A 26035-nucleotide genomic window follows, 5' to 3' on the forward strand; every position below is an offset into this window, starting at 1 on the left:
CTAAACTATGTATACTTACTTCCTTTAAGGTCAACATCCATTCAATCATTATCGTCTACAAACCTTCTGAACATTTCTAAATAAATTCTTGGTTGAGGATGAATGCCTACCTTTTCATCTTGACTTAAAATATTGTTGAAGTCTCCCAGATAAGCTTGAGGTTCTCCCTTGCTCATATTACTTACCGTAAGCTCCTGCCATAGTTTTCGTCGCTTTTGAAAAGCTGGATTACCATACACGAAAACACCCTGCCATTTAAGATCATTATTGATGTTAATATTAGCTTTAATATAGTTATCACACCACTCATAAATATTGATATTAGTATTAGATTTCCATAACAAACATAGTCCACCAGACAATCTTCGAAGTTCTACGCAAAATATATTGTCAAAATTAAGCCTTCTTCTTATCCTATTCATTTTTTTACTGGTCCTAGTTTCCATTAAAAACCCTATGAGCGGCTTTACTTTTTTACATAGATTGTATAACTCATAATTGTCGGGGCAGCCGCTATTCTCCAATTCCAGCTAATGATACTCATGGCTGAGGTTGGGGCATGTTAAGGCCCGCCTCCTCAGTCATTTGTATTCCTTTAATCTGACCCGAGACATGCATAGCTAACTGATACTCCTCTATGTCCAAAACGGTGTTGCTACTCTTCAATTTCTTGGGCTCCCTGTCCTCTTGCTCCTCCTTCCATTCCCTGTATGTTAGCAATGGTACATGTTTGTTTTCTCATTTTCTTTTCAAATTCAGCTTCAATTCCAACTTCTTATCTAGTTGTGTTTCCCAATCTGCATGTGCCTCCGTTCCTTTATTTCATCTTCATCACTTGCTAACTCTACATAGTAGACGTTCTCACTCGAATTAACATGCTGACTCACAAATTCATGTTCTTTATTCTGTGCTTCCTTGGATAACTTCTTTAGCTCATCCTCTTCTTTTCTACTTTTCAGCAATTCTTGATATTCCTTCCCCTCCACTCTGCCTTCACACGCTTGTTTATCTTTTGTTCTTGATAACATAAGTCTTTTTAATTCCTGGCCATTGGTTTCTTTTTCTTTTTTTTTTTCCTCCTGGCCCAACTTTCAATCTTCAATTTTATAACTGTTCACTTCCCTTTTTTTTGTTGTATAATGATTCAACACACTTTCTTCAACGTTCAAAGCTTGCAGATGAATTGCCCCTGTGTTGGCCCAATATCCCTTATTGGTCTGTTTCCACTTGATTTCTGAACCTCATTCCTCTTTTCTCCCTTATGGGCCTTTTTATTATTAGCCCATTCGTTGTTCCTTTCTCTTATTTCCTTAATGAGATTTCTAAATTTGTAGGCTGCTCCTAGGTCAAGCTGCGTATCCTCATTTTTCTGAAAATCAAAGATTTTTTGTACTTCTCCTACCTACTCTCCTACTTCAGCCATCCCCTCCTCTCTCCTTGTTTGGTTTTCCCAAACACTTTTTTCCTTGATTTTTTGTTGCAGAATTTTCTCTTTGATTTTCTACTGCAGTACTCGCTCAGCCCTAATCCTACTATCCTTAGAACTTTGTTCCTCACCACTCTCTCTATCAAGGTTTTGTTGCTCAGGCGCCTGCTCCTCCCCTTCCTCTCTCCATCCTTGTTGTTTTTAACTTCCTCCTCTCATGGTTGGACCTGGTAGACTTTGGCTTACTCCTAATCATAGTGAGTACTTCTTCTTGGTTGGATCGCAGCATGCTATGACTGTTGGATTCTTGCATGTTTTCTTCTCATGCCCTAATATACCACAGTTGAAACAGTAGCTGTCCTGCAGCCTCTCATACTTGAAGAAGACCCCACAGTGGTGGCATCTCCTCTGTATCTAACCAGAAACCTGTAGGTAGAGCCTTGGTAATGTTGATGCTAACCCTGATTCTTAGATATGGTCTCCTAAGAACGCCATCCACTTTTGGATCTTCAGCATCGACCAATACTCCCAACATTTTTCTAATAAGAGTACCTGTCTCTTTGTTCATGAGATCATGTGGAATGTCATGCACTTGAATCCAAAACTCCATAAAGTCATGATCAACTTCAAAAACTTATTTGCCCTCCCTCCATAATCTGAGGTTGACCATATTTCCTCTAACATTCCATGGACCATTATGAATAATCTGCAGTCCTTTCTTCCTGTCTTTGAATCTGAATAACATCTTCTTCCAACCAATATCAGTAACTGCAACACCTTGTGAGTTTTTTCACATTCCTAATAAAATATTCTTACATGTTTTAAAATTTATTTCCTTATCACTTATTATCTTTTTCACTATATTTAAGTAGTCTTTCTTATACCCCAGTTCTCCAGGCTTGTTGAGTTTGATGACTCTTCTTTCAATGTTGTTCATGTTGTAGGTTGCTAAATATATGTTGTTGTATATTTCAGTTTTTTCAATGGTTTAAAGGCTCACGTTGAGTGAGGAATATGTGAGAATATAGTTTCAGATATTGAAACAGGTCGAAAAAACTTTCTTTTGGAAAAGAATCTGAAATTTTTAGAGAACTCTCCTATTGAGAGAAGAAGAGCTTCTTAGTGAAGAGTTTGGAAAATAGATCTTCTCAAATTTTTTTAACGATTAAGAGAGTAAAGTGTGATTTTTCAATATTAATTTTATAAGTAGAACAAAAAATAAATATAAAACAAAAAATAACAAAAAATTAAAGATTACACTTTATACTCTATTTTTTTTAATAATGGAAAGGATCCATTCCCAAAAGTTTGACAGTAACGAACCAAAGACTTATTATCCGGTCATACGCAGTCCACTTCATATCATTTTCAATTAGTTAAAATAATATAGCACATCTCTTTTGGAAACAAGAAATTTGGGTTTTTTTACCGTTGATTTCTGTGTTGTAATTCATTTCCTAACGAAATGTTTACCTAGGTTTTGGAAAAAAAAAAAAACTAGAATCAACATAACGTGAATGTAATTGGGCAAGAGCACGAAATGGGTCTTAGGCTTGTGTCTGTTTTTTAACAAGGCCTAGACAAAAATAAAAGAAGTCTTGGATGTTAATCCAACATCAACTTTTCTCCGCCATCAATATTGGGCCAACCATTCATGGTTTTCTTTTCTTGACCAAATATCATTATGTATAAAAAGGTTGACAACTTCCGACCAAAAACTATGGGTTCAGAGTTAAGACAATCTACAACTACCACAACGCACTCAATAATGTTCAGTTTCAATGTTACTTTCAGTTTCATACCACGTATATCATAAACAAACGATTCTTATTTATTAAGATATGTTTTGCCACTTGGATGGATTCTTAATTAATCTCACATTAACATTAACTTTATATTAAATCTACTAATTTATAGATATACCAAGATAATTAAAATGATAGTATCACAAATGGGAGGTAATCCCATTCCTATCAAGCGTGAAGAGGCAACGAGATTATCGGCCGTAGAAGTGAAAACAATTTAGTGAGTTGAACTAAAAACGAATTAATGTGTGCATATTATAACAAAATAAATGGATTGTCGGTAGAGTAGCTGAGAATTGTTTATTTTATTTGGTTTTATAATTAGAAGTAGGTGCGAGGTTTGATCGTTTCTATTAATTAATATGAAGTTCACACATCAAATTCATGTATCCACGTTCTACAATGTGCATTACTTTAGTAGCTTTTTTTGGTCGTGGAAGGGTAGAAGCCAGTGTCGTAATTTTCAAGGAACTAGAACCACAACCCTTTAGTTTAGTTACTTTGATTTTTCCTCGCAGATTCTCAAATCCCACAATAAATCTGGTTTTCAATTTACCTTGTGTCCCCCCTTTTTTATTAAGACTTTAACCCTTTTTTTTCTCTAACCACTTATAAAGCTTCAAGGAGAAGAAATAACTAATGAAAGAAGAATGCCCCCAATTTAAGGAGTACTTTTATCACTCTAGTAACGCATGAGTTGAAAAGTACAAAGTAATTAAATCAATTTTAAGATAAAGTTTCAAAAAAAAATGATATATTTTACACATATACATTAAAATATGGCGAACACTCACCTGTAATTATTTTTATGTAAAATTGCTAATTAAAAATTATTAAATAATAATTTAATCAAACATATTAAATTACCTAACAGTTATCAACTAATAACTTTACATAAAACCAATTGTATATAAATTTCTATCTTAAAACATATATTCAATTAATCAATTCTATTATTATTTATTTTTTCTCTTCTTTAAAAATTGAATAAAAAATAATATTTAAAAAATACATAATTGTACTGTTAATTTTAACGTAGACAAAAAGCATAACATAGTTAATTAGTTTGTCAAGCACAAATAAGTTAAAACTAATAAGCTTGTATCAGTTGAATCATTCTCAATTATTAGGAGTATGTTATAATATGTAATAATTACTTTTTAACTGTCATCCACATATATATTCCACCAAAATTTAAAGATTATTAATTTATTTATTATAATAAAGAAATGATAATACTCAAGACTCAATAGTAAGGATTTGTCATTTTATGGCGTAGTTTTGAATATTTGGGATGTTTCCTTTTGGTTGAGGAACAAAGGAACCCCCATTCCCAACAAAACACAAACTAATCCAACGCTGCATGAAAGAGTCACAAGTGTAATTTATCTATTTCGCACCAAAATTACCCGTCGCGGGCATGATATGACACGTGTCACGTCCCAGAAGCTCCACGTAAGCGACCGGTCACTGTGAGTCGGTTAGTAACCACTGCTGCAGTCACATAATTCAGCTAAAAACAAAACAATAAAAAACTGAACGGAGCCACGTCACAATTCTCTCTCTCTCTCTCTCTCTCTCTCTCTCTCTCTCTTATTTTATTTTATTTTTAAAACACAATCTTCTCTTCTTCTTCTTCCTCATCGGTTTCTCACTGAAAACAAAACAAGAGAAAGAGAGATCAAAAGCATTTCACAGACTCACTCACTTTTCGATTTTCATTCTCTCATTAACGAAACCGCTTCTCAGCGATTAAGCGTAAGGGAAAAGATAACACGGTTTATGTGCGCGCTGAATGAGAGTTTCCGTTTTTGCTGAACCCGAAGAAGCTTGTTCTCAGAGACATGGCTATGCTCCGAAAATTGTTCTTTCGAAAACCCCCCGATGGCCTTCTCGAGATCTGTGAACGAGTCTATGGTAACCTTCTCGCTCTCTTTCTCTCTTTATTTTTATTTAAAATGTTTGTAATTGCGTAAGGTAGATTAATTCCAGGAACGTTAGGTTTTGTAGAAATGGAATTGTTGGTTTCTTAACCAATTAATTGATTAATGTAGTATTTGATTGCTGCTTCACCACTGATGCTTGGAGCGAAGAGAATTACAAAGTTTACATTGATGGTATAGTTGGTCATCTTAGGGAGAACTTGCAAGATGCTTCAATTCTTGTTTTCAATTTCAGAGAGGAAGACACCAAAAGCGTTATGGCAGATATATTATCTGAGTATGACATTACTATTATGGACTATCCGCGGCACTACGAGGGTTGCCCTGTGCTCAAGATGGAGCTCATTCACCATTTCTTAAGGTCTGGTGAGAGTTGGCTCTCTCTTGGGCAGCACAATGTGTTGTTAATGCATTGTGAGCGTGGAGGTTGGCCTGTTTTGGCCTTCATGCTAGCTGCATTGTTGATTTTTCGGAAGCTTTATACCGGGGAGCAACGGACTTTGGATATGGTGTATAAGCAGTCTCCCCGCGAGCTTTTACATTTGCTGACACCCTTGAATCCGATCCCTTCGCAGCTGAGGTATCTGCAGTATGTTTCAAGAAGGAATGTGGCCATAGATTGGCCACCGTTGGACAGGGCGCTCATGTTGGACTGCATCATCCTTAGATTCATCCCAAATTTCGATGGAGAAGGAGGCTGCCATCCCTTGTTTAGAATTTATGGGCAGGACCCTTTTAGTGGAGACAAGAATCCGAAAATGTTGTACTCAACGCCCAAGAGAAGCAAGAATATCCGGTGTTACAAGCAGGTGAAATTAACTAACCCCTAGGCTTTCATATGAATTTGTTGCTCTGTTTGCTCCTGGGTCCTCTTTTTTGAAAAGTAGAGGACTCATTTCATATTTGAGCACTCTATTTGCCCAATATAGTCTTAACTTTAAACTTGGTAATAGTTAGCATTTCCAGCAATTCTTTCCACTGGTAAGTTTCTCAATAGTGATACTTTGCAAAAAAGTTATTTGATGAATAAGCAAGCTTCATTTAGGTGGGTCGTAGTCTTTGATACAAGAGACTGTTGCATCAATATCCCAAAATTCTAAAAGGAATAAGAGGAAGAATTATGACAAAATAAGGAAGTGAATATAAGTTCATATTTACTAGGTTTAACATGAGCAAATTTTGGTCAAGTTTCAACATGACTACTATTTTCAGTCTTACAAAATCCTGGATTAGTTCTAGAGGGGCCCATTCTATGAAATTTGAATTGATACAATGATATGTTTGTTGTTCCAGAAAATATTGTGCCCCCAACACTTCTATTACTCAATCTAGATGCATATGGAATCTGATCGTAGATGTGTAATTATTTTGGAACTCCTTGCTAACTGTGCTGCAGGGAGAGAGTGAACTAATTAAGATTGATATCAGTTGCCATATTCAAGGTGATGTTGTGGTTGAGAGCACTAACTTGAACACTGATATGGAGCAAGAAATGATGATGTTCCGAGTAATGTTCAACACTGCTTTTGTTAGATCTAATATTATGATGCTTAACCGGGATGAAGTTGACATTTTATGGGATGGTAAAGATCACTTTCCAAAGGATTTCAGAGCTGAGGTATATCTTCTTTTTTCTTTTTCTCATATATAACTGTCTGTTATCATGGCTACATAGCTTAGAAATACCTAACTTTCAAATTTATTCTTTGGTTTATTTGGATGAAGATCCTTTTCTCAGAAATGGATGCTGCTGCAGCTGTTATGGTGGATCGCACCTCATGCTTCGAGGAGAAGGAAGGACTGCCAGTGGAAGCATTTGCCAAGGTTCAAGAGATTTTTAACTATGTGGACTGGTTGGACCCCAATGCAGATGCTGCACTAAATGTTCTCCAACAGATGACTGCTTCGGCTATCATTAACGACAAGTTGGATACAGTTTCTGATCAGCATGGAGAAATGGGCACAATGCCTCAGGGGAAAATGAGTAAGCAATCCCCGGAAAATGAGAAGAGTAAAAAAGGTGACATGGCCAGCAAAGTTGATGCTACTCCAAAGGCATCTGATATTTCTTATTTGCCTGGTTCTATGGAAGCTTCTTTTTCCCCAGAAACTCCTCCTTTACGGCCTGCCCGAACTAGATTAGGCAAAACATTTCATGATTCTCTTCCCCATACAGAAGTCAGTCATCAACTTGTTATTGATGAAACTGAAGCCCAATTACAAGATAGAAGTCTGTCACCTATTTCTAGGTTTGCACCTGAGAGTCAATCGTCACCTACCTCTTGTAGTAAGTCACCAACTGATACCATCACCCTGGCTTCAAATTCAGGTACTACTTCAGTTCAGCCACCCCCTGCACTTTCTCCCAGAACACCGTTGAAGGAGATTCCACCTGTAAAAACAAGACTCGAGTCATCCTCACCGCCTCCACCCCCTCTTCCTCCTACTCCTCCTCCAAAGGATCATAAACCAGCTATAGTTAGACCTCCTCCACCTCCGCCACATCCTTCAAAGAATGATCTACATGTTATAGAAGGAACCCCTCCTCCACCATCACCTGCTTTAAAGGAAGAGCCACAGATAAAAGCTAGACACCCTCCTCCTCCTCCTCCTCCACCTCCTGCAAAGGATGATTCACAGGTTAGAGCTAAATCCCCTCCACCACCGCCACCACCTCCTTGTCTCTCTGTCAAAGCTGAAGCTCCTAGTACACCATCAGCAGCACCACCGCCGCCGCTGCCGCCACTGCCACCATCTGCATCATTTCCCTCCAATAAGCCCAATCCTTCTGCACCAGCTGCCCCTCCACCTCCTTCTGCACCAACTGCTCCACGACCTCCTTCTGCACCAGCTGCTCCACCACCTCCTGCTCCCTTTGGCAAGGGAGGTTCAAACCCCAGCAATGGTTTTCCAGGGTCTCTTTCGGATGGATCCGGCTCAAAGGGACGGATTCTGTCACGTACTATTAGTTCAAAGAATAATGGCAAAAAGCTGAAGCCATTGCACTGGTTGAAACTATCTAGGGCGGTGCAAGGAAGTTTGTGGGCTGAGACACAGAAATCGGGTGAAGCTTCCAAGTAATGTTGATTTGGCCATAGTGTTCATTTTTATGACCAATAGTCTTCCTATTATTCTAGTGTGTCATGTGCCTCTACATTCGTTATCTTTATGTAGAGCCCCAGAGATTGACATGTCAGAGCTTGAGAGTCTCTTCTCAGCAGCAGCCCCAAGTTCAGGTTCAACCAAGAAATCAAATTCCCAAAGCTCAGTTGGGCCTAAATCTGATAAAGTGCAGCTGGTAAGTTACCTCTGGTTACTAGTACTACAAAGATAGCTTATGGTTATCTAAATAATCTAGTTGTTTATACCTGAATGTGATAACTAAATCTACGACAAATAGTTTCTAGGAGCTCTATCTATTAATTGATTATCAATTTATGGCAGTACCATATTACATTAACATTACAAGTTGTCATCTGTCAGCTTGCTATTCACGCCAAATTTTAGATGACAAGATAAAGTATAAAAAATGATAAAAACAAAATTGATTTGAAGAGAATTACTTTGCTATTTCCTGCACCTTTTCTTATCATGGAATTATGAGAGATCTGTTGTTGAGTGCTGTGTTTCAAACAACGAACATTAATCTGTATGGTACTGTGTTTGAGATAGGTTATGCACTTATTTGTGATTTTATAACTGCTATATCTTTTATTTGGCCACAACATAAAGTTGGCACTAACTTGCTATATCATTTATATTTATTTTGATGTTATCCCTCCTTGCAGATTGAGCATAGGCGAGCATACAATTGTGAAATCATGCTTTCAAAAGTGAAGGTGCCATTGCATGAATTAATGGTAAGATTGATGTACCCTATGATGAGTTGAAGTTTTGTCTGTGGAATTAATGTTCTCATTTAAGAATAATGGCTAGGACTTGTTCAACATTGTACGCTTCATTGCTCTTTTCTTTTTCTAGTCTTGCTCATGATATGGAATATTCTAGATGATAAGTTTTGATAAGAGTTATCATCAACCATTGCTTCTTTTGAATGTTCATAGAGCTCAGTGCTAGCACTGGAAGAGTCAGCACTAGACATTGATCAGGTTGAGAATATCATAAAGTTTTGTCCTACGAAAGAAGAGATGGAATTACTTAAGGTTGGTAAACAATGATCAATAATTATGCTGATCTCAAGTTCCTTAAAATAATGAGTATCCTCTTTCCTTTCAAAAACACTCGACTTTTATCAATTGGACAGGGTTATACAGGGGAAAAGGAGAAGTTAGGGAGGTGTGAACAGGTACATAAGCTTTTATGAGTTTTTTATGTACGGTTATAGTTTGGGATCTCATTGGTAGACATAGGATGTTCGAATATTTGAATTTAAGCAATCTTTAGAAGGTCCCAAATATTACTTCTTATCTTCAATGGTGGAGACTGCATTTCTACCGTGACTTGGAATGTATTTGGCTTACATCTCCATAACATTCTCATTACAGTTCTTCTTAGAGTTGATGCAAGTACCACGGGTAGAATCCAAGCTCAGAGTTTTCTCATTCAAAATTCAGTTCCAAACTCAGGTAATTGCCATTACTCGAATCCTTGATAAGATTGAATTTTAAATTAATTTGCAGGTTGAATGACTCGTTATTTTTATGTAGGTTGCTGACCTTAGAAATAACCTGAATGTTGTGAATGCTGCAGCAGATGAGGCATGATAACTTCTTTTATACTCAAATATTTTTTATTTACTTTCCCTTTTTTTTCTAATAAGAAATAAAATTTTGGATGCTTCTTTGTCATTCCTCTTTATCTTTTTCAGATCAGAGGTTCTGTCAAATTTAAGAGAGTTATGCAAACCATACTTTCCCTGGGCAATGCTTTGAACCAGGGAACTGCCAGGGGTAAGTTGAAACTTAAAACAAAGTACACTGATATATCCCATTGTTTGACGTCATCTTATATTGACATAATTGGCATTTAGTGTTGAGTCTCATAGCTGAGATATTTTCACACACTCCAATGTTTTTTTAGGTTCAGCCATTGGATTCAGATTGGATAGTCTTCTGAAGCTTACTGAAACACGTGCACGGAACAAGAAGATGACTCTCATGCATTATCTTTGCAAGGTAGACAAAGTTACTTATTCATTGTTGTCATATTTTCTAGTTCCTGTTAAGTATTATGTTTCTTGTGTGCCTAATCAAATTCTGAACTTCTGACATTGAGTCAGTGTAATGAATAGCTTTTCTTGTACTGAGAATTTTGCATCTTTAATGAGTGATGGTTTGAAACTACCATAGGTGCTGGCTGATAAACTACCAGAAGTTTTAGACTTCTCCAAGGATGTTGCTAACCTAGAGCCAGCAGCAAAGGTTCTGCACTTATCCCAGGGCTATTCAGTTGAATATGTTGTTGGGAATTGAATATTTATCACCACTGACTTGTAAAATTTTGATCCAGATCCAATTGAAAATTCTGGCAGAGGAGATGCAAGCTATAAGCAAAGGATTAGAGAAAGTTGTGCAGGAATTATCGATCTCTGAAAATGATGGTCCGATGTCAGAGACTTTCCGCAAGGTATATAGGCATTGTACCTCAAATTCTGCTGAAGTTTTTCATCAGTTTCATGTGGTTCATTCACCAACTCATCTTTTGTTTGAGTTCATCGTAAAGAGAGGGGAAAAAAATATTGTTGTTCATTTTTTAGATTTCATATTTCCACCACAAAAAATGAATGCATAATTGTTTGTGAACTCTGCATAAACATATCTTAATTAGAGCCTACTGAGTTTGTAATCAAGTGCTGTCAGGAAGGAATAATGGCATTCTAGTTTGTGTCCCCATTCTGTGTAGATAATCATTGAGATACTGAGGCTTGTTTATCATTGTTCTAATACGAGAGTTTCAAACCTTGGGCTTTAAAAAAATGTGGAAACTAACCAGGATAAAAAATGTGCATACTTATCTGTTGGTTAAATCCACTTTGTCAATAAGCATACATATGCCAATATATGATGTTAAGAACCGAATCATTCCTGATCTCGGGCATAAGAAATATTGACGTTCTCATTCTATAATTTCTTTCTTTGTTCCTTTTAGAATTTGAAAGGGTTCCTCTCTCATGCTGAAGCTGAAGTCCGTTCATTGGCTTCACTATATTCTCGCGTGGTAGGCTTTCCTGGATGTATCTGTATGTCTTTGAAGTTTAGACCATATATAGGCAATGCTTTACTTGGATATTTATATTTTACAGGGTAGGAATGTAGACACGTTGATTCTTTATTTTGGGGAAGATCCATCACGGTGCCCTTTTGAGCAAGGTGAGAAGTTATGTATATATATTACTCTGTTATAACTCTTTGTTCGGTTTTTTATTCTTTTACTTTGATTCCATTATCAACACTTTTAGTTTGCCTGCTATGTCTTGTGATAATTTTGAAACTTCTGCAGTTGTCAATACTCTGCTCAACTTCACTGGAATGTTTAATAAAGCACATGAAGAGAACAGCAAGCAGCTAGAGCTTGAAATGAAGAAAACAGCAGACAGTGACAAAAAGAAGTGTGAACAAGAAAAGATAATACCGGCAGCAATCCGGACCGGCAACGTCCAATGAGCGGTAATTGGATGTAACACTAGCTTCAACAATCAGAACACACTAAGCATGACTAGCAATTTGATCGGAGAAAAAATGGTTTCATGATTTTGGGGAGTGCATGTATAGTGACACAGCACTTTTAGCTCTGACGTTGAGAACCAAAACATGCATAGATGATAGAACTACATATAGCACTGCAAAGGCGAGGTAACTTTTCATGACCAACTCACTTTGGTTGTACATTCTTTTCTCATCATCATCATACTCTAGTTATTTTTGGTTCATAAATATCCTACACCAGAGACGGTAGAGTTTGCATGAGTTGTGTTATTTTGCCATGCAACTGTATATTTTTTCCTCTCCGCTCTGAAATTATTCATGTTTGTGCCCTTCACCCACCGCTAGCAAGACTGTTTTTCCATCTGTAATGGCATAGCATGTATTATCATATAAATAAGATTTATTTGAGTTAGGTGAGAAAATATAGACTATAGAGAGTGAAAATTTATGCAGTGGTTAATCAATTCTTCAATATTAAATTATTGGCCAGCCAATAATTGGAGTCTATTGCGGTGGCCAGTGGCTTCATTACCGAGCATGATTTAATTTGTCCACATTATCACCGATGAACTATATATTAGCATTTTCAACCTATATTTCAGTGTCACGTAGCAGGTTGCAGTATTCACTAGCCACTAAGCCCACTGTTGATTTGATAAATTAAATCACCATTAAATTAGAGGATTGCTTTACAAATTATTAAGCATGCAAGTTGAATGCATCCTTTTGCTAGACAGATGCCAATATATTATGCAAACCCCCAACACGTGGTAGACTTGACTGACTTTATAATGTATAGTTGTATAGACTTGGAAAAAATGTGTGAAGTTTATAGTATTAATTAATGAAAAGTTGGTGTTATCCTGAACAATGAAAGAATAATCGATTATTAATTATAATTAGTATATATGGTGCTTCTTGTTTGTGTGCTATGCAATGAATGAGGATTAGATATAAAAGCAGAAAAATCCGCCCCCGCCGGAGTTGGATGGCAGAATCAATTTTCAGACTTGACCATAGATAGTGTTTTATGGAGCCAATACTTGGTTAATTAAGTATTTTGATTATTGATTTGGGTACTTGTGTAGATCTTGGTGATAATTGAGACAGAAGATAGCACAGATTAATTAATTAGTGGAGCTTTGCTAACATAATTGGATAAGCAGGCACGTGGGTTGAGGATGATATCACAGCATTTTTATACAAAGTCATACATCTGAACTATGAAGCATCAAACGGCACGTGGTGTGGTGGCGCTGAGGTCACGTGCCTTCAACGTTATACCTTCTTGTGGGGATTGCGGTCCCCTCTTCCTCCCATCTCATATAATACCAACAAGAATGATTAAAAACCAAGAGGTCATTTGTCTAAATTAATTAAAAGCAGTGCTTCAAGCTATTGTTATTATTACTATTCTTTTTCACTTTTTCACCTTCCCAATTCATCCATGCCTATCCCAAAAAAAGTTGACTTATGTAGTTATGCAACCTCTTACTCTTAAAAAAGAAGGCTTAAGCTTTTGCTTCTCCCATTTTAATGCTTAACCGATAAAGAAAAGTAAAAAGAAACATCTTGTGTAATGTGTGTATTTATACATTTGTTTTTTAGTGTACAAAAAAATTTCTCATTTATTTTTCACATGACAAGATTACCATGTGTGATTTTTTTATTATTCATGTAAAATGTGAGACCTAAGAAGGCATGATATTAAAGTTTGAGGATAAGAATTTACGCTTGATAATTTTACGTGAAAAATCAGTAATAATTTTCGTTTCTCTTGTTTTTAACATAGGAAATATAGTAATTTTAGATCAGGTACTATTTTATTGTCTTATTTTCACAATGAAACAAATGTATTTGTCATATGGTTTTTTTTTTTTTTTCCTTCTGATAGATTGGACAATTTCCAATTAAGTATTACATAACATATTTACACACTTATGGTTGTAGCAACAGCTAAGATTTTTTTGAACGGTTGCAATCGAACCCGAAATCTCTAGGTGGAGAGTGAGAAACTATGTCAATGGTTAATTAAGGCTCCATAATGCAAACAACAACATTGTAATCAGTTTAGCTTCAATAATCTCCTCTCCTTTGAGTTTAATAGCATTTTCCCTTTTGACGTCATCGATACACTCCACTATATGAAACATGATTCATGAACAAGTAGACAAATTATCAGTAGTTAAAAACGAATTATCTAATATATCCTCACTCGAATTAAGAAAAAAAATGCTAGTACTATTTTTTTTAAGCAGCAGACAGAATCATGGGAATTTGGATATATAGATCCAAGTATTGAAATCATGTTGATGCTGTTGGAATCATGGCCATAATATATAATGATGATTGATGAATAGTAGAAGAAAGCAAATAAAAGAGAATCACAATACCATTCCAAATTGTGTCGGTGAGTATTATCAAGCGTATGTATGTACGTATTTACATACGTATGCAAGAACAAAAGAAATCAATGTCGTCACGTACGTTAGACGTAAAATGCGGACTCTTAATATTTATAGGAAAAGTATGTGGAACCAAAAAGGGATCAGCCAAAAGATAAACAAAACAATATTAAATTAATTAATTTAATTTTTATTTAATTTTTAATGTTTGTTATTAATTGCCATTTTGAATAAAATCTCTCATTGACTAATATGTTTCAAATTCCCAATAACCACCCCTAGAATCACGGAACCCTTTCAGTAAGCCCGATCCAAAATTTATTTTCCTTTTCGTCAAACACAAATTCAAAAAATACATAAAAGATCAGAACATCCATTTAATATGAAAAAGAAACATTCTTATACTTAGTAGAAGAAACATCCATATATATTAATTCGTAGAGATTTTGAATTCATCGAAAAATATTTGGCTGGATTTTGGCTGATATACTTTTGGTTCCTAGCTTTACTCATATTTATATGATTTGTCGAGATCTCACATGCATGGCAGCATCCCTAATCCAACCAAAAAAAGAAAAGCAAAAGAAAAGAAAAGAAAACGGTGTGCCTACTGATTCATGTGGGGGTGGGGTCCCAAATGCAAAGCCAAGGTTTATTATTCACTTATTCAGTGTTCGTGAGATTCTTTATTTACCTTCACGCCAAACATTCCCACATGCAGTAACTTCTCTTCATGCATTCTTTTCTCTTTTCTTTTTATTTTTTAAATAACTCTTTGCTCATGTTTTGTGGTATACTTATCAAGGTATGAAAATTAGAATTTATTTTTAATACACAGTAAAAAATTTTGTATAATTATTCAATTAAATTTATTTATAAATTTTAAATTAATTATTTTTATTAATGTAACAATATACAATTAATTAATTACGTAGAACTCTTTTATAAAATTAAATTACGAAAACTATTAAAAACTAGAAGCCTTTTTGGACTGAATTTTGTGAGGGGTGATTAGATCAAACATTAGAACCTATAATACATTAAAAAAAAAGGGGTCTATCATGCATTATTAACAATGAGTACGCATTTAACAATTCTTTGTTCGTTCTCCATCTTTTGTAAAAAGGGGATAAAGTACAATTAATTAATTGATCTTTATTTTTTTATATATTGGCTGTAAAATTAGTTTAGTTTTGATGAATTAAAAGTATAAAGAATTTTACACAATTATCTATTCAAATTTTTGTACTTAAATAATTTTTTAAATAATAAATTTAAAAATTAATTATTTTTATCGATGTGGTAATATACAATTGAATATCGGTGTAAATTTTTTTAAAATATTGTTAGTGATGTACAAATTTTTTGGTAGATATTAGTCATTTAAATGTAATATGAATTGAACCCAAAAAAAAAAATTTAAGTAGTACTAGAGCAAAGTAGCAAGTAGGAAGTTGCAGTGTTTGGAATCAAGAAAACACTTCGCTGAGGAATTAATTCGAAGCTCTGGTATATGCTGTCTCCATAGTGGCTTGGCATGTCACTAAGTACAAAAATGCATTAATTGCAAGATATTTGATACGGGTGCATATTTACATACAGTTATCTTCATACGAAGTTGATAATTAAAAAAATTTAAATAATAATTTAGTCAAACATATCAAATTATCTAACAATTTTCATCTAAGAACTTCATATGTAAACCTTACTTAACAGTTAACACCAATATAATATTTGAGGGCAGGAACAACTTTTCATCAAATTATTATTATTTAGCACTAAATGAAGACTTTGAAGTCGCATTATGTAAGTAATTTATGTGAATCAAGTTGTTACCTTTCTTATGCAATTCACATCCATATACACAGATAATGAAAAGAACAAAAATCTTGCAGAAGGCATCTATTTTCTGTAGTATACCTACATATATAAACATAACCAAAGCACACAACTAAGCAAATACTTACCAAATAGAGTCTCAAAGGACATCATAGGATATAGGATTTCAGGACCATATAGAAAGATGTAGTTAGGTTTATCATTTCTGCACGTGAGAGTATGAAATGAGAAAGAAGATCTATATCTATATTAGGAGAATCTATTCTATTATGTGCATAAAAAATCACTACACAATACCTTAATTATTCAACCCCACACCCCTTCACAACTTTTCTCTCATAACAGAACTGCAACAACAGACAGAGGAAAAAAGTAAAGTAACCATCAACAAGAAGAAGGTATCTTACTCAATTCATAAACACACAAATATAACACAATCCCCCAATTCTCTCTTTCTCTTTTCTCTTTTTTTTTTTTCTCTCTCTCTCTCTCTGAGCTAACTTTAGAAAGGGATCCCAATGTTGTTGCACCCCACCAACCGCCATTTCTTCAGCTGAAAGCTTCTTTCTTTCTCTCTCTCTCTGTCTCATGCAACAACCAGCACACCCTATGTCCCATTACTGTAGTTAGTGATTATTAGCAAAAGAGAGAGAGAAAGAGAAAAAGGAGGATACTTAAATATGGATGTGAGCAGAAGAAGAGTTGGAGTTAGAAGCAGTGTGGTTGCAGGGTCAGTGTGGGAAACCAGAATGAAGAGTGATCAAGTTCGAGGTGGAGTTAAGGTTTTCAATGCAGATGAAAACGGTTCTGAAGAAGGTGGCACCGCCAGATTCAAGAGAACTCAAATTGGGGTTGCTATTCCCACCGGAAAGAGGAAAACTTGGAAATCAGATAGCCCTGACGGATCAGAAAAGACCCCAATTCACATTGCCAGAGGAAAAACAGAGCAACAACAGAGCAATACCGTTTCCTCTGATGAAATCACCCCCAAGAAGAGCCCAATTCTGGTGAGGAAGAAGATTATCAGGACCCAAGGGGCCAAGGAGGTTCCTGTTGGTGGAAGAAGCAGCCCAATTCAGGCTTCTAGAAAGCTAAGATCTGAAGAGCAAGAAGAAAAAGAAGAACAGAATGGGAACCCAGATTCAGTTAAGGCTGAGGATCAATCTATGAAGGGTGTTTCTGATGGGAATGGAGAAAGTTCAATTCAGCCGAGGGAGACAGAATCAGAATCCAATCGTGATTTGGCTGAGGAATCAATTAATGGGATTGATGAATCAGGATCAGGACCAGATGGTGTTTGTGGAAATGTCCTAACGGATGAGAGTTGCAAGGATTTTGGTGTGTGCCAGGACAAGGTCATTTCAAGCACTTCAGACAATGCAGATGAAGAGGAAGATGAAGATGTGGATGAAGCTGTTGATATTGAGATGGAGAAGAATAGCTTTGTTGTCAAGGAAATCAGTGTACCGGAATCCATGGTTGCTAATGAGCCAGAAAAGAAGGTGATTGTGAATGAACCTGAAAAGAAAGAGATTGTGAAGGAACCATTAAAGAAGGTGGTTGTGAAGGAACAAGAAAAACACAAGATTGTGAATGAATCAGAACCTAAAAAGATTGCAACTACACGATTTCATCAAAAGAATGAGAGGCCAGTGTCTTCCCCTATTACTGTGAAGCAATCTCCTCCAGTTAGAAGACAATCCACAATTTATCAGAATTTCCCCAAAACTAATTCAAGTAAGGTCTTTTGATTTTCATTTTATAAGTTTGTTCTTTCAATCTGGATTTTGTGAAGCCTAATTGATTGATCATCACCATGCAGTTCCAAAGGCAGAAGCATACAGAAGCTTTCCACAAACCCAGAGCAAATTGCAGAGTCTAGGTGATTTGTTTATCTGCATTTCAGAATTATTATTCAAGAAAGAAAATTGTACTCAAAATCTTTGATGTAATGTCTGGTATTTATTATTTAATTTATGTCATTCCTCAGTGGATTTAATCATGTGGAGAGATATCTCAAGATCAGCATTTATGTTTGGGACTGGAACATTCCTTATAGTATCATCTTCTTATGCAAAGGATATTAACCTGAGGTTAGAATTCCACACAAAAAAGAGAATAAATATCTTCTTCTGTATATACTTCTTTTGTCTTAGAATTAAGAGTAACACAGGATTAACACTTGTTGATACTTGTTTGTGCAGTCTTATTTCAGTATCTTCCTATTTCGGTCTAGTGTATCTAGCTGTTATCTTTCTCTACAGATCTCTAATTTGCAGGTAATAATCCAAGCATTGCACATTAATTAAGTTAATGATCATGTTTAGTAAGAATTTCAAAACAAAAAGTATAGAGATATTGACACAACGGAAACGGAGACACTCCTTCTCTAAACAAGTTTCTGTATTCCAGTGTCTATATTTTTTAGTCCGAGGCTTACCGAACAGAGATACTCCTGTAAACTTTCTTTATTTGGAATCAAATTTTTTCAGGGGAATCATAGATGTAGATAACACAAATTATGTGCTGGGAGAAGAAGAAGCCATTTGGTTGCTAAAGTTGATTCTGCCTTACTTGAATGAGTTCCTGTTAAGACTTAGAGCTATGTTCTCTGGAGATCCTGGTACCACAATGAAGGTACATTATTATTTGCTCAATGATCACATAATTTCTCCATTTTGTTGCACTTTTTACATTGTTAAATCTTGGTAGTGCTTTGTGAATTGTAGTTGGCAGTTTTGCTCTTTGTTTTAGCCAGATGTGGCAGCTCCATAACTATTTGGAAGATGGCCAAATTCGGTAAGTTTTCTAAATTAGCATCTCAATGAAGCAAAAGATGCAGAAGCAATTCACATGTCATTCCAATCACTGAATTTATTCTTTTACTGCTTCAGGCTTCTTTGGAGTATTTACCCTGCCAAAAATCTGCTCCTTGTATTCTACACAGATAACTGCATATGGTAACATATTCTGAAATTCATATATAGTAGCATTATTTTAATGCATGCTTTATGACACAACACTTTGAAATGTGAACAGACACAACCCAATTTCGATAAATACTTGCATATTCTTAAAACAATAATATTATTCATGGTGGAGCCTCACGTACAGTTGTCTTCATGTAAAGTTAATAGTTAAAAAAATTATTAGATAATTTGACATGTTTGACTAAATTGAGATCTAATAATTTTTAGCTATTAATTTCACATGAAGACAAATACATGAAAGTTTCCACCATTATTCATAGACTACATTCTTGATACCTGTTTAAAAATACAGTTGTTATTAATTAATGGTATATTTAGATTATTCTTTTATTAACAAAAAAAAAATACATGTTGGTTGTTTAGAAAGTACTGATTTCAAAACAGTAACTATAAAAGTTGTATGCCTAGTGAAATTGTTCTAGAAACATACAAGTATTTTCATGAAACAAGTTGCTGCAAAATGGCAAATGCTCATTGAATGTGGTTGGGGCAAATTTTGACACTTAAATGTCAAATGTAAACGTTGCAGTTGGCCCACTATAGTTATAGTTTTTTCATGCATATCTATTCATAAGAACGGCTCCTTTGTACTCTTGATTTTATGGAGTGGTACTACTACTTTTACTGTGTTTTTCTCATATCCACCATTCTAGATTTAGTGGGTCCTTTATGAAGAAAGAGTGATTAATGTATATCGAAAATGTTTGGTAACAAAAAAAATTTAACCAAAAAAGCCAAAACTTGTCTTGTTTAATGAATGTTAAATAAAGCAAGTTCTCGTTTTTTTCCCCTATTATTACTGAATGTATATATACAGGATAAGGAAATGGATCCTCTCTATTTTTTTTAACACTTGAAAAAATAAAGTGTGATTTTTTACCTTTAATTCTATAAGTAGGACCAAAATTAAATAGGAAAGAAAGAGAACAATAAAATGTGAGATAAAACACTAGAGACCATCCAGTTTTTTTTCTGGAGTGGATCCACTCCCTACAGTTAAGGTTATTATGAATCCTTCTGAGGCATCATTAAACCCTAAACCCACTTTAATGTAGTCTCTTTGGCTATTATCATTCATAATTGAATGCATCACACGGGTAAGCATGAGCAACTTTTTCTTTTTATCCCTCACACAGTTTTGGGCCCATTAGAAGGCTGAGACATAGGAGCACAATAATGAAATAATAATGGTCCTCCATATTCCTCGTGATCCCCACCAACAAAGTCAAATATGTATATTACTTGGTAGTCTTGTTATAATGGGCCATTCAATGGGCCTGCACTAGCTGTAAGGAGATTTAAATTTAACTACTAAGATCTTAAAAACAACCTTGCATTCAATATAAGTTGCATTAAGAATTTTGAATGACATGTTGGTTCATTAATTGTAATTGTTATTATATTTTAGCAAATTTTTGGATTCGTCGATTCCGGGACGCATGGGATTCATGCTCTCATAAAAAGGCTGTGGCTCTGGGCATCTTCGGCCTCGTATGGAATTTGTCATCAGTTGTTGCACGCATTTGGGCAGGTAAACAATTAATAAATGTCTTATAACAAGGACTCGGTTGAAAAGCTTTAAAATTTACTTTTTTGAGTTTTTGACTTATGAAAAATAGTAGTATTAATTGCAGAGAGACTACAACCAGATTAGTAACTATCATGTAAGTTTCGGCTTTGTTTTCCGTGGGTTTTAAGCCCTCTTTTAATACCAAAAAGAAAAAAACCTAATAAATGTCTTGTATCTTTTTAGAAGGGCTGTTAAAATTGGTCAAACTCGTTAGAACCAACCCGTTTAAATGGACGGACTTTAACCTTAAAATTAGATCCGTTTAAATTTTGGATTAAACGGATTAAACCCAATTAACTTGAAAAAATGACGGATTAAATGAGTTAGCTCGCGAACTGAACGGGCAGCCCGTTTAGCTTTTTTCTGCATTTTTTTAAAAAAGTAGCACATTTGGCCATTAGTGTTTTTTTTCCGACCCATCAACAAAAATGTCTATTTAAAATTTTTTTTGATCCCAAAGTAATATTTTTCAAAAAAATAAAATAAAAACATAAATGGGTCAGTTTGTTTAACCCATTAAACTGATCATAACGGTCTAAGTTAAAAAGTTATCGCCCGTGTACAAATTGAGTTTAAATGGGCCGACTCATTTTAACCCACAACCAGACCTAAACAGGCTAAGCTAGTCCATTTTAGTTGATGAAAGTAGAGATGATTAATGAATATTACATTTGGCAATTGGCATTATAGGTCACATTTTTCAAATGTGCTAGTAGTATAGTCCTCTCCACTCAAAATGCTAAAGTTTTGGTGCCTTAAACATGAATAATAACAAATTTTGTCTGTGCAGTGTTCGTGCTATTTGTGGCGTTCAGATATTATCAACAACATTATTTGGTGAAAGATGAATGGGAGGAAGATGAAGCAGGATGTGATGAAACATGGCATGAACAACATGTTGGAGTGCAGAGACAAAGGCGTGCACCTAATTTAGTTGTTGACACACACAATAAAGTAAAGAAAGGATACTAATAATTTATAGTGTGTGTATGTGTTGTGGGTACCACATTTAGCAGCCTTACCCATTGGCAGAGTGACAATATCTTTTTTCATTTTCTACTTTCTCAAATTATTTTTCTTTACCTATATCTATAGTTTTTTAAGTTCCATATATTATATAATCTTTTAGTCATTACAAAGATTATTCAAGTTTAGAAGGAAAAAAGATCCATAAGTACAAGTGGAAATGAAAACCCACTTGGATATTTATGGTTTGTAATATATGAATAACATCTTTTTGTCTGAATTTTATTTCTCTTTTTGTATATACATAACAAAGTGTTTAATGCAAAAAAGTAATAAAAAAATAATAAAGCTTAAAAGATGAATTGTATCAAATATCAGTGAGTTGTTGATTTAAGAATTAAAGGCGAGTTTAGATTGGCCTTTAAAAAAAATATTGATTTTTTATTAAACAACAACTTTTGTTTGTATAGAAAATATAAGTATTACTTTTTTTAAGTAGATAATTAAAGAAAAAATTTAGGAAACCAACTAAGGTGTAACTAATTTGGAGTTAATTAGTTGAAAAATAAATATTATTTTTAATTTTAAAATTAAAAAAAATTAGAATAGTAGGATTTTTTTTTGTAATAGACTTATTTTTTAACTAGTTGGTTCTAAGTTGGTTACATCCTAGTTGGTTCTCTATTCGGATCATTAATTAAAATTTTAACTTTTTTTTTAAAAAACATAAACATATTTTAATATATTTTTTCTTTTTTTAAATAAATTAATGTATTAAATATTTATCTTCAAACACTTTGATAATTATATAAAATTACTTTTTTCTTCGAAAAAGGCAATCCAAAATGAGCACTAAATGTGGATAAAATGACTTTTTATTATGGATGATAAAATCATAATTATAGGAGATATCAATTTTACTTCTTTCTGATGATTTTAGTGTTACACAATCATTTTTTTTCTAATGACATCTGAATTTTATTAAACAATAACACTCAAGAGACGGTATTTTTTACCTTCACTGTCACTGATGCACTACAAATTTCTACAAAAGAAACAATTACTTTTGCTCTTTTTTTTTTTGTCATGGATTAAGCCCAAAAACCCTACCGAAACCATAATTCAACTCGCCCAAATCCAAATTTCAATTTGATCTTTTCCCTCTCAAGGCGTTGAATTATAATACCAACAGATAAGTTTTCATGACCTCCACATTAAGATTTGGTTTGGTAAAACTTTTACTTTTTAAAAGTAGCTTGTGAAAACTGTTTTTTAAAAGATGGCTTTTTAAAAGCTACAACACTTGCGTTTAGTAAAATCACGTTAAAGATAGTTTTTAATAAGCACAAATATTATACTTGTATTTGGTAAAACAGCTTTTAAAAATTAAAAAAAATACAATAAACATATTTTTAACGAAGAATAATATTTTTTTCAAATTTTAGAGACCAATAATTTAAATATTTATTTGATTTACTCTCTATACTAATATAAATAGAGTTATCATTAGTCAATAATAAAACTTGTATGTAATCCAATGTTAGAACTGATATGTCTATTACCTATCTATATATATATTGACTCACTTTTACAAATCACAAAAAATGAGACATATATCTCAAGTAAAATTATATGAAGATTGTGTTAGAATTTGTGAAGGTTAGGTTGAGAAATTAGAAATATATGACGATTCCAATGGCAACATAATGGCGAAAAATATGTGTGAAAAAATAAATAAAATCTAGTGTTAATAATTAATAATGGTAATTTTGAATATTTATTATATTAGATTTTTTTAAATTTTGATAAGCCAAATTTGAAAAGCTTCTTAATTTTGATAAGTACAAGCCAACTTTAAAAAGTTCCCTCTTATGTGCTTTCAAAAGCACCCCTAACTTTTAAAAGCCGCAAGCACAAGCACTTGGGCTTTTTAATTTACCAAACACAAAATGAGGTGCTTATGCTTTTAAAAAGCACAAGCACCTCTTCAAAAAGTTTTACCAAATCCAGCCTAAGATCATGATTTATTCCACTTTTCGATTGATCCTCAAATCTGGAATCAAGGCGTGATTTGGTTCATGAAGTCCGCATCAGGTCTCTCTATTGGCATCACCTCGGCAAGAAGCTTCGTCCCAGAGGTTGAGTCACTGCCTGAACCCACGGTGTTTCAGGTTCTTCTCCTATATCCTCTATCTGTAACCTCGTTGTCTTACCTCTACTAACCCCATATTTTTTGAATTTTTCAAGATATTCCGAATTTATCTTTTCTTAATATTTCTGCAATTTCTTGTGTAGGATATATGCACCAGGATGCCTGCAATCTATTCAAGTTTGTTAGCTGAGCAATTATATGAGGCAGACGATTTCCATTCCTAGGAATCTAGGTAAACCCACTGTCTGGTAATCGGTTTCTTAGAATTTGAATATCTTGCAGAATTGCTTCAATTTCTCCTATTGAACCTTGAGATTTTATTGCCTGAATTAATTGTTGGTTGTCTGATTCAATAAGCGTTCTTTCCAATCCCAAATTTTCCACTATTATAAGTGCTTGTCTAATTGCATTTGCCTCAGCTGCTAAACTAGAGTGAGCTTTAATTCTTTCGGAGAATCCCAACTCTAATTCCCCTTTATCATTCCTAAATACTACAGTAATTGCCCCTGAAGGTTGTGGTAGGCTTAGAGAAGGGGGGGTTGAATCTATGCCTTCCTTTGGTTTGCTGTTTTCACCTTTTTTAAAGCAAAGTTACAAATCTGATTCTGTTTGAACTCAGCAGTAGAAATTTATGAGACAAATTATTTTTGTCTCATGAATATCAGAAAACAGAACATGACAGAGAAGAAAAGGCTAACACCAGCATATATCCTGGTTCGGTTGCTTTGTGCTATGCAACCTACATCCAGTCTCCTCCACAACTATGGAAGAATTTCACTATAGTTAACAGTATTACATACACCAATTTCACACCCAAGTTCTAACCTAACTTGACATTGGCTATGCTAACACTCAACTATTCACTCTTAGTGCTAACCCAACTAAGAAAGGGATACCAAACAGATACAAGATACAAGACACTTAGCTAACCTAAAGAAATCTGAAAATAACTCTAGGCTTTTCTCTAAAGTGTATCTCTCAGCCTTTTTCAACTCTTGGCTTTTTCTCAAGCTTTCTCACAATGCCTTTTCTCTCAAGAAATTACAGAAAGATAAGCTTAGAAAAGTACATTACAATCAGAAAAACATGAAGGAGATGGACTTCAACAACAGCCTCTGTGCTATGCGAAAAACCAGATTAGCAAGCCTCTGATTTAGTTCTTCATACTGGCGGAATGCACCTTTGAATAGGTTACACTGTCCAGATAGTTGAACTTCTTCAAAGAGCTCTTCTCAGAACAAAACTTTCAAACTCTGGTTTTCTCTCCTTACTTTCCGAATGAGCAGCAAGCTTCTTTTATCTCCCTGCATGTTGCTCGGTTCTGCTTCCAAGGTCAACACCTTGAGCCTTGAGCTTCACCAACCCACAAGCTCACTTTTTCTTCTTAATCATCAAAGTAGAACATTTCTTTCTGACTTTTCAACTTGACCGAAAGCCATGAAGGAGTAACCGAAATTATTTTCCAATGGTCAACCAAATCTGAACCATAGAGATGCAACTTGGTCCCCAAGAATCTCTTGTGACCGTGGATTTGTAGCAGTGAAGAACAGAGATCAACTTTTTCTTTGAATGTCATTTTCGGATAGAACAGAGAGTAGGGAAGAAAGGATGAAGATCTGATGCATGCAAGATGAGATGGATTACCTTTTCTTAAGCTTGATTTGTATTAGATTTTTTGCTTTAACTTCTGTGCTTCAAGCTTAGATTTTCTCTTTCTTGCTTCTTTGGTTACTAGCTTATGGAGGAAGCTTTTCTTCTCTTTCTCTTTCTTACTTTACTGAAGTCTTGATGTGACTTGATTTAGAGAAGTGTACGTTGCTGTGGTGAGAGCAAGTGAGAAGGAATGAAAGCTTCTATCTTGTATGAGAAGCTTTGTGGGATGGATACGGGCTTGGATCCGGTTTTCATTCAGCCACTCGTTTGGCCCATTGGATCCTTTGGCTTTGATTCTCTTGGGCTGTGCTTGATTACTTATCCATCAGCCTTGCTATATCATTTTCATATCATTTGGGCTGCTTGAGATTTTGTTGGCCTGCAATATGAAATAAATAATTAGCAACATATACTTGTTAACACTTAACACTAATTATTTATTTTGCCCAAAAATAATATTTGTCATCACTAATTAATTTAGTTAATTTCTTAACTCAACAATCTCCCCCTTGATGACAAACATGATTTAAGCAACGATCAAAAGGAAATGAGTTTGAGTAAGGTTTTAGAGACTCCCTTTGAATGATGTTGCTTGCTAATGTGTTGCTCCCCCTTTCCTTT

At 34.6% G+C, this 26035-nt stretch overlaps 2 protein-coding genes and 1 long non-coding RNA gene across 5 annotated transcripts; 2 read left to right on the forward strand and 1 right to left on the reverse strand.

Annotated features, from left to right (window-relative positions):
- The first annotated feature begins 4865 nt into the window (after window positions 1-4865).
- LOC107459156 (formin-like protein 13) lies at window positions 4866-13470 on the forward strand. Of its 3 annotated transcripts, none has more exons than XR_001586238.3 (18): window positions 4866-5148; window positions 5286-5983; window positions 6571-6792; window positions 6900-8251; window positions 8349-8472; window positions 8963-9034; window positions 9239-9337; window positions 9439-9480; window positions 9680-9760; window positions 9842-9892; window positions 10003-10084; window positions 10215-10309; window positions 10484-10555; window positions 10644-10760; window positions 11283-11351; window positions 11437-11503; window positions 11634-11986; window positions 12928-13470. XR_001586238.3 is itself a non-coding variant. In XM_016077375.3 (17 exons), the coding sequence occupies exons 1-17, from the start codon at window positions 5076-5078 to the stop codon at window positions 11795-11797; spliced, it is 3480 nt and encodes a 1159-aa protein (XP_015932861.1). In that variant the 5' UTR covers window positions 4866-5075; the 3' UTR covers window positions 11798-12200. The 3 variants fall into 3 exon arrangements, 1 of the variants encoding a protein (XP_015932861.1); XR_001586241.3 differs by having other exon boundaries at window positions 13006-13470; XM_016077375.3 differs by lacking the exon at window positions 12928-13470 and having other exon boundaries at window positions 11634-12200.
- A 286-nt stretch (window positions 13471-13756) lies between these two features.
- On the reverse strand, window positions 13757-16495 carry LOC110272633 (uncharacterized). The gene is made up of 3 exons (XR_002363844.2): window positions 16381-16495; window positions 16212-16288; window positions 13757-13979 (listed from the first exon to the last, which is right to left on the reverse strand). It is a non-coding gene; the product is annotated as an uncharacterized LOC110272633 (long non-coding RNA).
- A 10-nt stretch (window positions 16496-16505) lies between these two features.
- Window positions 16506-21864, forward strand: LOC107459145 (reticulon-like protein B21). Its single transcript, XM_016077360.3, has 9 exons — window positions 16506-17820; window positions 17906-17965; window positions 18074-18176; window positions 18288-18362; window positions 18576-18720; window positions 18813-18882; window positions 18978-19043; window positions 20482-20604; window positions 21434-21864. The coding sequence occupies exons 1-9, from the start codon at window positions 16764-16766 to the stop codon at window positions 21613-21615; spliced, it is 1881 nt and encodes a 626-aa protein (XP_015932846.1). The 5' UTR covers window positions 16506-16763; the 3' UTR covers window positions 21616-21864.
- The last annotated feature ends 4171 nt before the right edge of the window (window positions 21865-26035 follow it).

The sequence above is a fragment of the Arachis duranensis genome, chromosome 1, assembly GCF_000817695.3.
Source record: "Arachis duranensis cultivar V14167 chromosome 1, aradu.V14167.gnm2.J7QH, whole genome shotgun sequence".
Classification (NCBI taxonomy): Eukaryota; Viridiplantae; Streptophyta; class Magnoliopsida; order Fabales; family Fabaceae; genus Arachis; species Arachis duranensis.

Coding starts and splice junctions, on each gene's coding strand:
- LOC107459156 (XM_016077375.3), top strand. CDS start 5,076: ATGGCTATGCTCCGAAAATTGTTCTTTCGAAAACCCCCCGATGGCCTT. Junction 10,310..10,483: donor TCATGCATTATCTTTGCAAG/GTAGACAAAGTT, acceptor AAACTACCATAG/GTGCTGGCTGATAAACTACC. Junction 10,761..11,282: donor TGTCAGAGACTTTCCGCAAG/GTATATAGGCAT, acceptor TGTTCCTTTTAG/AATTTGAAAGGGTTCCTCTC.
- LOC107459145 (XM_016077360.3), top strand. CDS start 16,764: ATGGATGTGAGCAGAAGAAGAGTTGGAGTTAGAAGCAGTGTGGTTGCA. Junction 17,821..17,905: donor TTTCCCCAAAACTAATTCAA/GTAAGGTCTTTT, acceptor ATCACCATGCAG/TTCCAAAGGCAGAAGCATAC. Junction 20,605..21,433: donor TGTTGCACGCATTTGGGCAG/GTAAACAATTAA, acceptor TTGTCTGTGCAG/TGTTCGTGCTATTTGTGGCG.